Below are 13,636 nucleotides of genomic sequence, written 5' to 3' on the forward strand. Positions count from 1 at the left end.
AAAGTTATAGTAAGAACCTTTATACTGACAAGGGGTAGATACAGTCTACCAGCTTAGAATCCCTATTTGCTACACTACAATTTCAACAGGTTGATAAGAGTGGGAGAATGAGTGGTATTACTATTTCAAAGCATTTCCCATAAGCTGGACTAAAGCAAACAGAACAGAAAGGAAAAATTCCAAAACATAAGAGAATAGTATCAAAATATTACAGACTACTATATAATTATAAACTACTGGGAAATTAAGTATTCAGGAATGGCATGGTCAGGAGTACCATCCCAAGCTTGAGAAGCTCTCATTACACATCAGACTTTTCAATCACAGAAAGATGGCAACCATCAAGGTGTTGCTATAAACATGAAGACTAATCAATAGCAATTTTTCACACAAGATATTATGATTAATAACAAATTTCATATAGTCTGGCTTAAATTTTTAATGGGATACTTACCTTGCAGAACTTGACTTCTGCCTCTAAATGATAAATGTACTGAGACTGGTCATTGATGATAGGAACAAGATTGTGCACAGTAGGCATACTGGTTTCCTCACATTCTGATGACCTCTAAGGCAAAAAGGAAAACAAATGAAGCATGTTTGGATTTAGCAAAGAATCAGTTAATACTGTCTCCATACTCAATTTAGCACTTATGTCATATAAACATAAAATAAACATAGACTAAATCACAGTGCAGCTAACAGTATTATTTCATCTTATAAATTCTATAAATAGATAAGATTCAGGAATACGAAAACTATTTTTTAAAGACGGAAAAGGAAAATGGTTGTAAAAAGCACACAGCAAATGGAAAAATGCTCGAGTAGTATAATTTGGCTTGGGATGAACCACCCATTTGAGCCATCTGGAAATGTGACGTGCTATTCAGTAATTTTGAGATGAAGGGACAGCTTTTTAAGAAATCACCATAGAAGAGGGCTGCTAGCTGAAACTGCAGAACAGCTGCCTGAAGAAGGGATTCTTTAGACAAGTGTCTGATGCCAAATGTGTGTCAATGAGGTAAAATTTTATCTACAAAGAAGTACACTAGCAAAACCTGGTTTTTTATTTTTGACCCTAATACTTAAGGCAATTGGAGACTATGCTGCTCTAGAGCCTCCAGAACTAGAGTGCTGAAGCAGATATACATGCAAGTGAGACATTGTGCTGAGGACTTTAGAAAAAAAATGTTAATTCTCTTTACTTTTGCAGCAGTCCTGTAATTGATTTTTAATATCCATCTTACTTTATCCTAGAATGATTGTAAAATGATTTATAAGTCATATATCTACTCCAGTATTCTTGCCTGGAGAATCCCATGGACAGAAGAGCCTGGTGGGCCACAGTCCATGGGGTCACAAAGAGTCAGACACGACTGAGTGACTACCACTACTACCACTACTACCACTACTACTACTATTACTACTACCATGATATTATTTAAAGAAAAGAGTAAGTTAGGAAAAGGGAAAATGAAGGGCTACCAGTCAGATGAATCCAGAGGAAAGTTTGAGGTGAGACACACAATCACTTTGTTTTTCAACACAGCACAAATTCCTATAAATGATGAAGTACCAGCTCTCATGGTAGAATAATTAAGCAGAGCTTTGCTTCTGGCCACATTTAATAAATTTAAAACCAAAATACATGTTGATTAAATGAATTATCTGTGGTAAGTAGAAAGCAACTAATTATAATAATTGACATTAATAGAAAGGGGTTTGGTGCATGCTGCTGCTGCTGCTAAGTCGCTTCAGTCGTGTCCGACTCTGTGCGACCCCACAGACGGCAGCCCACCAGGCTCCCCCGTCCCTGGGATTTTCCAGGCAAGAACACTGGAGTGGGTTGTCATTTCCTTCTCCAATGCATGAAAGTGAAAAGTGAAAGTGAAGTCGCTCAGTCATGTCCGACTCTTAGCGACCCCATGGACTGCAGCCTACCAGGCTCCTCCATCCATGGGATTTTCCAGGCAAGAGTACTGGAGTGGGGAGCCATTGCCTTCTCCGTACTATGTGTATACATAGGGCAAAATCAATGTGAAAATTAAAAACAGGCTAGTATCATGTGGAAAATGTTCACATACAATCACTTGTATGTTTATCATAGTTTGAATGTCCATATTTTAAAAGAACAAGTAATAATGTTTAGACATATTTTCTACCTCAACACTGCCTCATTTCACTCTTAATACAGCCACATATTTTTCATATATCATACTGGCTATGAAACTGCATTCTAAGGGGTACAGTCTTCAAAAGCTACTTACTATTATGGCTTGTAATCATCATATGTAGGTTGTATACATTTAGGGTCTAAGTTCCATTCCTTCACAGAGAGCCAATATAAATAGACCTATGTATTGGTATATACTGTATATATTGAACGGATCATCTTGATGAGTCTTCTTGCTTATCTAAAGTCAATCAGTTTTGCAATATCACTGCTCAGTATTATCTTAAAAATGCTAAGAAGCATGTCTGAGCATTCAACAGATACAGCAACTTAATCTACTAGACTTAAAAGTACTCCACCCATATATGCTTAAGAGCATTCTAGAAACTAGGAGTAAACAGTAATAAATTCACTGAATGATGAAATATTTTATCTTTTTTATAGTTTATATCTATAAATATTGAATAGGAACATGTAGTCCATTTCTCTACAGTGGGAATTAACCATGAAAGTCTGTGTCAGGCTGGAATGAAGTGTTAATATGGGGGTCCTCTTAGGACATTTCAGCTGTGAGTAAAGGCAAGTGACATGTCTTCAAGTTTTCAGCATGTAGCCTGGGTATCCAACAGTCACAGATATTGAAAATGCAAGGTGGTTATTGTTGCCATGACATTTTCTATTTGTGTCATACTTCATAGGTTTCCAAAGAATTTTAAATATGTGATCTTACCTTATTACTATAAAAACCCTGTGAGAACTCTCTCACAGAGAGTACATGATAGCCCCTAGGTCACCCTAAAGCATAGACTATTTTGACCATTTAAACCTGGCCAAATCCTTGCTTCATAGTACCCTTTCTCTACAGAACTCTTCCCTCCCGCCCAGCTTCTCCTCACATATACGCTTCCCTCACAGTACCCTCCCTCACTTCCACCCTTCCTTCACACCTATCTCAGGCTTTATTTCACACTGCTTCACTCAGAAATAATATGCTCCATGAAAGCAACAGAAGTAGAAAACAGCTGCAGAAGAAACAGAGTACAGTTTCTCATATCACACAATTTTGTAACTATATATTTTTAAATGTAGAAAAATATTACATACTTCACACTTAACATTTAACATAAACAAAGGAGAGCTAGAATTAGAAAGTAAATTCTGAAAATAATAAAAATACAGATATGCCCCTCTATAAAAGCAATGGTTAGGGACTTGGTGGTCCAGTGGTTAACAATCGCCTTTCTTTCTTTTTTTAATTATTTATTTTTAAAATGTATTTATTTATTTTAATTGAAGGATAATTACTTGACAATACTGTGATGGCTTTTGCCATACATCAACATGAATCAGCCATAGCTATACGTATGTTCCCCCCATCCTAAAACCCCCTCCCACCTACCTCACCACCCAACTCCTCCAGGTTGTCACAGAACACCGGCCTGCCCTGGGTGCCCTGCTTCATGCACTGAACTCGCACTGGTCATCCACATACGGCATAAGGTAATGTACATGTTTCAGTGCTATTCTCTCAAATCATCCCACCCTCTTCTTCTCTCACTGAGTCCAGAAATCTGTTTTTCATGTCTGTGTCTCCTTTGCTGCCCTGTATGTAGGATCATTGGTACCATCTTTCTAGAAGAATCTGCCTTTCAACACAAGGGATACTGGTTCGATCCCTGGAAGGGGAACTAAGATCCCACATGGCCCTGGGCAGCTAGCCCACATGCCACAAGTACTAAGCCCTTATATGCCACAACTGGAAAGAAGCCTGCACACCAAATGAAAGATCCTGCTTACTACAACACAGACCCTATGCGCCACAGCTAAGACCTGAAGGGAAATCTGGCCAACCACTTGTAAAATAATGAAACTAGAACACTTTCTAACACCATACACAAAAATAAACTCAAAATGGATTAAAGATCTAAACATAAGACCAGAAACTATAAAACTCCTAGAGGAGAACATAGGCAAAACACTCTCTGACATACATCACAGCAGGATCCTCTATGACCCACCTCCCAGAATATTGGAAATAAAAACAAAAATAAACAAATGGGACCTAATTAACCTTAAAAGCTTCTGCACATCAAAGGAAACTATTAGCAAGGTGAAAAGACAGCCTTCAGAATGGGAGAAAATAATAGCAAATGAAGCAACTGACAAACAACTAATCTCAAAAATATACAAGCAACTCCTATAGCTCAACTCCAGAAAAATAAATGACCCAATCAAAAAATGGGCCAAAGAACTAAATAGACATTTCTCCAAAGAAGACATACAGATGGCTAATAAACACATCAAAAGATGCTCAACATCACTCATTATCAGAGAAATGCAAATCAAAACCACTATGCGGTACCATTTCACACCAGTCAGAATGGCTGCGATCCAAAAGTCTACAAATAATAAATGCTGGAGAGGGTGTGGAGAAAAGGGAACCCTCTTACACTGTTGGTGGGAATGCAAACTAGTACAGCCACTATGGAGAACAGTGTGGAGATTCCTTAAAAAACTGGAAATAGAACTGCCTTATGATCCAGCAATCCTACTGCTGGGCATACACACTGAGGAAACCGAAGGGAAAGAGACACGTGTACCCCAATGTTCATCGCAGCACTGTTTATAATAGCCAGGACATGGAAGTAACCTAGATGTCCATCAGCAGATGAATGGATAAGAAAGCAGTGGTACATATACACAATGGAGTATTACTCAGCCATTAAAAAGAATACATTTGAATCAGTTCTAATGAGGTGGATGAAACTGGAGCCTATTATACAGAGTGAAGTAAGCCAGAAGGAAAAACACCAATACAGTATACTAATGCATATATATGGAATTTAGAAAGAGGGTAACAATAACCCTGTGTACGAGACAGCAAAAGAGACACTGATGTATAGAACAGTCTTTTGGACTCTGTGGGAGAGGGAGAGGGTGGGAAGATTTGGGAGAATGGCATTGAAACATGTAAAATATCATGTATGAAATGAGATGCCAGTCCAGGTTCGATGCACGATACTGGATGCTTGGGGCTAGTGCACTGGGACGACCCAGAGGGATGGTATGGGGAGGGAGGAGGGAGGAGGGTTCAGGATGGGGAACACATGTATACCTGTGGTGGATTCATTTTGATATTTGGCAAAACTAATACAATTATGTAAAGTTTAAAAATAAAATAAAATTTTAAAAAAAGAAAAAAAAAATGCAGTATCCCCCCCCCCAAAAAAAAGACCTGAAGTAGCCAAAAATAAATAAATCATAATAATAAATTCTAAAAAAAAGCAATGATTAAACTTTTCCATATATTGTTCCTTTTAAAAAAATATTTGCTAACAGTTGCAAAGTAAATTCTCCAAACTATTTCCTCACTCACATTTTTCAAGTGAATAATAAATAAAAAAAATCAGAATCCACTCTGCCATGGAAGTCTCTTCTTTCGCCAAAATAATTATCAGAGGGAAGACCATTTCTTTTAACACTTTCTGCTATTAGCATGTCCAGCTCAGTATCTTTTTAACACATGTATTACTAAAATGATACACAAAATTAAAACATAGTTAGAAAAATAATGCTTTTGTCAGGTCGTAAATGGTGATACCTACCGAAGGGGATGTTTCTTGTCTTCTTAGAGATACCTCACTTTCCTTAGCTGCTTGTTGGCGCAACAAAGCTTTGAGTTGATTAACTATGGAGGAAAAGCAATAAGTTTATTCACCTTATTTTAAACCCATAGTTTATCATCACCCATCTATCCTTCCATCAGTCTAACAAATGTTTGTGTATTATGCATCACAAAATGTGCTATTGACACACAAAAACAAACATGAGAAAATCTCTATCATTTAAGAGGTAAGACTCCACTGAGCAAGAGATATATAACTAACAGATATAAAACAAGATTCGGTTCAGTTCAGTCAGTTCAGTCGCTCAGTCATGTCTGGCTCTTTGTGACCCCATGAATTGCAGCACACCAGGCCTCCCTGTCCATCATCAACTCCCAGAGTTCACTCAAACTCGTGTCCATCGAGTCAGTGATGCCATCCATCCATCTCATCCTCTGTCATCCCCTTCTCCTCCTGCCCCCAATCCCTCCCAGCATCAGAGTCTTTTCCAATGAGTCAACTCTTCGCATGAGGTGGCCAAAGTATTAGAGTTTCAGTTTTAGCATCAGTCCTTCCAAAGAAATCCCAGGGCTGATCTCCTTCAGAATGGACTGGTTGGATCTCTTTGCAGTCCAAGGGACTCTCAAGAGTCTTCTCCAACACCACAGTTCAAAAGCATCAATTCTTCGGCACTCAGCTTTCTTCACAGTCCAACTCTCACATCCATACATGACCACAGGAAAAATCATAGCCTTGACTAGACGGACCTTTGTTGGCAAAGTAATGTCTTTGCTTTTCAATATGCTATCTAGGCTGGTCATAACTTTCCTTCCAAGGAGTAAGAGTCTTTTAATTTCATGGCTGCAATCACCATCTGCAGTGATTTTGGAGCCCAAAAAAAGAAAGTCTGACACTGTTTCTACTGTTTCTCCATCTATTTCCCATGAAGTGATGGGATCAGATGCCATGATCTTAGTTTTCTGAATGTTGAGCTTTAAGCCAACTTTTTCACTCTCCACTTTCACTTTCATCAAGAGGCTTTTGAGTTCCTCTTCACTTTCTGCCATAAGGGTGGTGTCATCTGCATATCTGAGGTTATTGATATTTCTCCCAGCACTCTTGATTCCAGCTTGTGCCTCTTCCAGCCCAGCATTTCTCATGATGTACTCTGCATATAAGTTAAATAAGCAGGGTGACAATATACAGCCTTGACATACTCCTTTTCCTATTTGGAACCAGTCTGTTGTTCCATGTCCAGTTCTAACTGTTGCTTCCTGACCTGCATATAGGTTTCTCAAGAGGCAGGTCAGGTGGTCTGGATTATAAGCTCTAAATCTACCTATAAGAAGCTCTAGGTCTACCTATAATGCTGTAAGAAGAGGAAGCATGTTAATTGTGCCTGTTTTCACAGAGAAGAGAGTGTGAAGGATGTATAGGAGATCACCATGCAGAAAAGGGTGAGAAAAAAAGTTTGAACACATGGCTCATGCAAAGCAGAGAAGCGTGACCATAGGGTGGCATGAATAGAACATGGCTTGTAAGATGAATAGTTGAAAGGAAGACAGAAAAATGAGGCTGGAGAGGCAGCTTGGAATTACCTTAAGAAATCACTGCTTTGATATCCTATAGGCATAGGGAAGTCAAAGGGGAAAAGAAAAAGCAACGGAACTAGATTAGTTGCTTTGTGTTTCTTGACTAAAATCCTAGCAGTAGAGGACAGACTGGCGTCGTTACTATATGGAGTTTAAAGAATTCACTGTGTCATTCAGGTTAGGACTGACATTCACACTTACCGGCGTGGCTGTGTTGTAGTTCTCGCCAGGCATTTCCAGCATCCTCATTTCCTACACTGGTGTTAAAAGAAGGATCTAGCATATCTTCTCCAACGGTGACATCACCTTCTCTCAGGGCACATTTCAACTGGTGAATGCTTCTATTTGCACGTTCTGCAATAGCATGATGAAAATCAGAGCCAGTGAAATCCGGGTGACCAAATGAACATGGACTTGAGAAGACATTTTCTAAAGGAAAAGCAATCATTTCTGATACTTTGTGGGACAAAAAAAAAGCATAGCTTTGCTTCTAGCTTGCTGAGGAACATGCCAGAGGAAATGTGAGATTAAGTTCATGGGGCAGAGGTTAGACTTAGTGATCTCTAAGCTCCCTGACACCACTGTGACTGACATTCACTGTATATAGCTCTACTGCCAAGGAGGACTGAACGGGAGAGCTTTCCCCCTCTTCACACTCCCAAACAGTAATCTCACAGAGGAGGCGCTATCCTGACTCCTCAATGCCTAAGACTCCCCTACACCTTTTGGCACGGTGTGGATAGGCAAGACTGGCAAGAGGGATTCCACCACATCCAGTTCCTACCCAAAGAAGCCTCCTTGTCCCTGTAGGCCACATGGCCCTCTAGCATCAAGAGACAGCTGACCACCTGGCCTAGATCTGAACAAGATTTGAATAGCTGATGTGCTTAGAGCAGTATAGTTGTACTTATATACTGTACTTAGTATAGTTGTACTTATATACTGCTGGCTGACTACATCTTATGTAGAAATTCTCGGTTACTATGCCTGATTACCCTTAGAATTGAAGTTTAAACTCACTACCACAGACTTAACATAAATAGTCTAAAATTAAGCATTTTAAGGTCTATTACTCTAGTAGTTCATCTCTAAAAACAGCCCCCAAAGAACCCACCCTTACATCCTTGTGCTCTCCCAGGTTGAAACTTAGTGGATCTGTAACCTGCACTCACCAAGAAAATGCACTGGAAGGAACATGACGCCTGGCCCGTCACATCTTTAAAATGTTTGGTAGCTGCTGCTTCTACCCTCTTGGAATGTTGGTTTTTGTGAGCCCCAAGCCACTAAGTAGGAAGTCTGGCTACCCTGCTAGAGAGACTCTGAAGAGGCCATATGGAAAGGAGAGCCCCTGAGATCACCACAAGGAGAAGGAAAGAAGCCCAACCCCATTAACATTCTGGCAGAGTCTCCTGATGACTCCAATGCCAGAGGTCATCTACCCACAGTGCATGAAAGAGACTCGAAAACTGCCCAGCTGGAGTCTGGTAAAACCATAGATCTGTGAGAGACACTAAAAATGTTTTTGGTGGTTGGTTTCTACCATCAAGCTTTAGAATGACTTGTGTGTGTGGTGTGTGTGTGTGTGTGTGTGTGTGTGCTTAATCGCTCAGTCATGCCCAACTCTTTGCGATCCCATTGATTGTAGCCTTCCAGGCTCCTCTGTCCATGGAAATCCTCTAGGCAAGAATACTGGAGTGGGTTGTGCTTGATAAGCAGCAAAAGGTAACTGAAATAATTATTCACTGAAATACTCACCCAAAAACATCTTTAGCAAAGGATCCAAGTCTTACATTAATAACAGAACTATATACTAATATAGTAACGATACTGTGCATGTATGCTCAGTCGCTACAGTCATGTCTCTTTCGTGACCCTATGGACCATAGCCCTCCAGGCTCCTCTGTTCATGGGATTCTCCAGGCAAGAATACTGGAGTGGGTTGCCACGCCCTCCTCCAGGGGATCTTCCCCATCCAAGATCAAACTTGCATCTACTGCATTGCAGGCAGATTCTTACAGGTGAGCCACTGGGGAAGCCCCAGTAATGATACTGTATTATATGTTAATACTATGATATACTAATGACACTAGACATGACATTACTAATAACTCTATCCTGTTTTATGGATTTTTTTACATGTATGACAACTGGAGAATCAGGCAATTGATGGGTAATTTCATTAGTTAAAGACCAGACACTTTTTCAGGTTTAAACTTGTTACTTCTGCTAATCTCTTATAATTAATTCTCCAGTTCCAATCTAGAAACATTAACTGTAACAAAAAATGTTCCTTTTACATTAGAGCTGAGACCCAGGTTTCGGTCATCATTTTTAAATGTTGACATCTGTATTTGAAAGTTATCATTAATTCATGTATTTATTAAATATTTATATACAGCTAACATAGAAATTTACATTAGAAAAAAGTGAATTCCCATGCAAGTTCATGTACTGCTATTATCTATCTCAAATGGATTCTATCAAAATAATTCTTAACATCTTCAGAGGATACCTTTTTCTAAGTAAAATCTTTCCCTAATTCAGAGCAATGCATAACAATAACACCAATGAAGTTCTTTCTTCTGATCTAGGCCCTTTCTTGACAAGTTAGACCTACTTCTTTTGTATTCAGGAGAAAAACTCCTCTTCTTTAATACCTAGAAGAGAATCCTAAGAAAGCTAAAAAATGAAAAATCTTTTCATTACCCATCATGGATGAAAATATATTTATAAATATATATTCTACAGGACCTTGAAAAATAGATTCTATTTCCTTTAAGCTCATTAATTTGAATGTGTGAAAGACAAAAATAACCAAAACTTAATAGAAAAAAATATTCTCTATCTTAAAAAATCTCTAATATAGGTCCTTCACTTACAGCAACTCATTTTCCCCTTGAGTAAACTAACAAAAATAGGTCTTTTAGGTCAGGGTTCGATAATCTACACGAGACCCAATAAATTTATCACCACAATTTTCTCCACACCAATCCTATTTCCACACAGACCTTTCTCTGACAGGAATTTGGTATTGATAACTAACCAAGCCTGGCCTCCTTTTATTCCTCATGAGTTTTAAAAAGTCTAGATAAGATGCATTCCTGGTTTCAATAAAATGAGAAGCAGCAATATTTTTTTAATAACTCAGTATTTTCTAAAGAGAATCAGTGAATCTCTTTGTCTTGATTATTTTAATAAAGCTCTCTTCATTTACATAAAAAAAATAAAGAGACAGGTTAAAGAAAAAGGAAATATCGAAGTGTTACAATTTTAGACTTATGCACTGATACCTAGGAATAAAGCACTTATCTTTACTGCATCCATTAAAAGGAAACAGAGGGTTTGAATTACACTAAAAGTAGGCTCTGTGGAGCCATCAAATGACTTCATCTATAAGACAAAGGATAATTACTTATTTATACTTAATCTAACTAAAAGCTAACAAGCTATATTAGGAAAAGGAAAGGAAATCTGGAAAAAAAATGTGTACTTGAAAATTCCTACAGGTAGAGTTCTTTCATTAGCTTACAATAATGGGAGAGTTTTATGAGGCCATTTAATCCCTTTGCTGATATTCCTGTTTAATCTTTTAGAATTTTTATCATTTAAAGACTATGTGTTAAACTGTACTATGAAAATAGTACTATGTGAAATACTAATATATTGAACTCAACAACTATCCCAGTTTTCTTAGTGATTACACAAGGTCTGGGTATTTTTGCAATGAATGATTTCAGTTGCTAGAATCAGAGACGAAGAGAAGGAATTTGCAAGGACTGTATCCTGAAACTAAAACTAAGGAGGTAAGTGATATTTTAAAGTCATTTCAAGAGTACATTTTAAAACATGCTAAACACTTTTCAAATACATACATACTAACATAATTATATACACTGCAACAGACAAATAGAATTAATCCCTTGGAATAACAACACTCAGATCTTTCAAGACAGACAAAACCCCATTGCTTTTCAACTGGAGCCATTGCAACTGGTCTCATAATCCTTATTAAGAACACTATTCCCCAGATGCCATTAACTGCTGCTTCTTGTTGTTGTTTAGTTGCTAACTCATTTCCGACTCTTTTGTGACCCCATGGACAGTAGCCTGCCAAGGATGGGATTTCCCAGGGAAGAATAGAGGAATGGGTTGCCATGTCCTTCACCAGGTGATCTTCCTGACCCAAAACAGAACCTGCATCTCCTGCACTGGCAGGCGCATTCTTTACCACTGAGCCACCAGGGAAGCCCTAACCCCATTCTGCTTACATGTGAGGAAGCCAGATTAGATAGGAGGTTCCAGTTAGGGTTTCCTATCCCACTGTTAATGGGCATAGCTTTATCTATCTATAACCACGAGTGGGGAAGAATACTCAGTTCCTCTTCTCTCCTGAGAGGATACTGACAGATTTCACAATACATCCTGATTTCTTCTTCTCAGAATCAACCACAGGCTGAATACAAACTTAATTACAAATACAAACAGAAATACAACCTCTATGTCCTACAACCTCTATGTCCTACAGAATTGCATGAATATAAATGTAAGTAAATAATATCTCTGCTAGTCCACTATCCAAATATCAATCAATACAATGAGCACTGAAAAGGTTTTTAACCTGCTGACTGCCAACAAATTTGTCTGTTTCATTCATTTTTGTAATCTAGTTGCTCTACTTTCCAACTCCTAGCTCAACACTCAGCCTCTCTTCATCAAGATGTTTTTGAACAAAAAGGAAAATATGTCCCTGTATACCAAGGATCATCACTTACATACGTACTGTGAATTATTAATGTCTACATTCTCCATCTGTACTGGGAGATGTGAATGAGAATTATCCTGGTGACAAGGAGGCAGAACCGCACCCAGTGAAGTGCCCAGCTGTCTCTGAGAAAACATGCAATGAACCATACCTCCTCAGGCTAAGCATGAGGCGACCTGCAATTCTCAAAACAAGCTTAGATCTGGGAAGACAAGCATAAAAATGAAACCACGGCCAGATAAGAGACGCATGTGTCCATCCACACTTGACTGGGCCTCAGCTAGTTCGGGGGATTGTTATCACTGTTTATTGGGGGACTGACAATTAGTGTGACCAAGATGAAAACAGCATTAATCCAAAATTAGAAAAAACAGTTTTGTAATTGGCAATTACAATGATTAAGGAGACTAAAAGTTGTATGTAGAAACTACAAAACTCAAAAAAAATTACTATCGTCCAAGACTCTAATAGTTGAAAAATGTGTTAAAACTGGATGGTACCAGAAGTGAAAGATAATCCAAATAAGAATGTAAACATCTTTAAGAGCAGTGTCTGGAAGATCATTAATGATGGATGGATGTTGGGAAATCAAGATTCACTGTACGCATTACGAGGGACGCACCTGGTTCTTTTTTTTTGTACCAACTGAGAATACTTATGCACCTGTCACTTTCCTATTAAAGAAGTTATCCTAGCCAGACTGGCAGAACTTAGGTACAATTATCAGCCAAAACAATCTGTATCCTTAATTGCAATTATTCTCAAGCACGGTTCTCACAAAGCAAATGCTATGAGTAATAACCTTTCTACTTCTAGATCATGGTTCTCAGTCTCAGCACTACTGATATTTGGACTTGGTAATTCTTGACTGTAAGGGGATATGTTGTGGTTGTACAGCAGCATCCCTGGCCTCTACTCACTAGATGCTGGTAAAACTTCCCTGCCAGGTATGACAATCAAAAGTGCCTCCAGACATTACCAAATGTCTTCTGGATGGAAAAAAAAAGTCACTCTGATTGATAACTGCTGGTTTATAGTAATAAAACAAGATAGCCAGTGCTCAGTTTTGAGGAGAGACTACCCACACTGCTACACCGGAACTACAACTTGATGAAAAGCGGTCAGGACACTGAGCTATTCTACCACTGTGGGAGGCAGCACACAAAACCCATCACCATCACCACCAAGATGAGGCACTTCTGACCCAGGTGTCAGGAGTTGTTACACCTACTGTGATCAAGAACTTGAAATTCATCTTTAGTTTCATTTTGTTTCCAGGACTAATACATGAAGCAATTGTTATACTCTAAGGCTATTTTTTAGGGCTTCTTTAGTAATAATTCCTTTAAATGTTCCAGTGGGCCTTGATGAAGCTCTCCAATAATCAAAGCTCTTTAGCAAGCACACAAGCATGTTTCAAGTTACCTTTCCTCCCTTTTGTCTCTCAGAGGAGTATCACTAAGTGAAAACTGGGAAAATCTTAGCATAAACTGGTGAAATGATC

The 13,636-nt window shown here is 38.6% G+C and overlaps 1 protein-coding gene across 8 annotated transcripts in view; it reads right to left on the reverse strand.

Annotated features, from left to right (window-relative positions):
* Positions 1–13,636, reverse strand: part of SDCCAG8 (SHH signaling and ciliogenesis regulator SDCCAG8) — a 245,785-nt gene that overhangs the window by 226,254 nt on the left and 5,895 nt on the right. For 7 of the 8 annotated variants that reach the window (XM_024976513.2, XM_005216850.5, XM_024976511.2 and 4 more), the window contains 3 exon segments: positions 7,572–7,724; positions 5,779–5,861; positions 455–568 (listed from right to left, as the gene is read on the reverse strand). In XM_024976513.2, coding sequence (XP_024832281.1) covers positions 455–568; positions 5,779–5,861; positions 7,572–7,724 — 350 coding nt within the window. 8 annotated transcript variants of the gene reach the window in all.

The sequence above is a fragment of the Bos taurus genome, chromosome 16 (assembly GCF_002263795.3).
Source record: "Bos taurus isolate L1 Dominette 01449 registration number 42190680 breed Hereford chromosome 16, ARS-UCD2.0, whole genome shotgun sequence".
NCBI lineage: Eukaryota > Metazoa > Chordata > Mammalia > Artiodactyla > Bovidae > Bos > Bos taurus.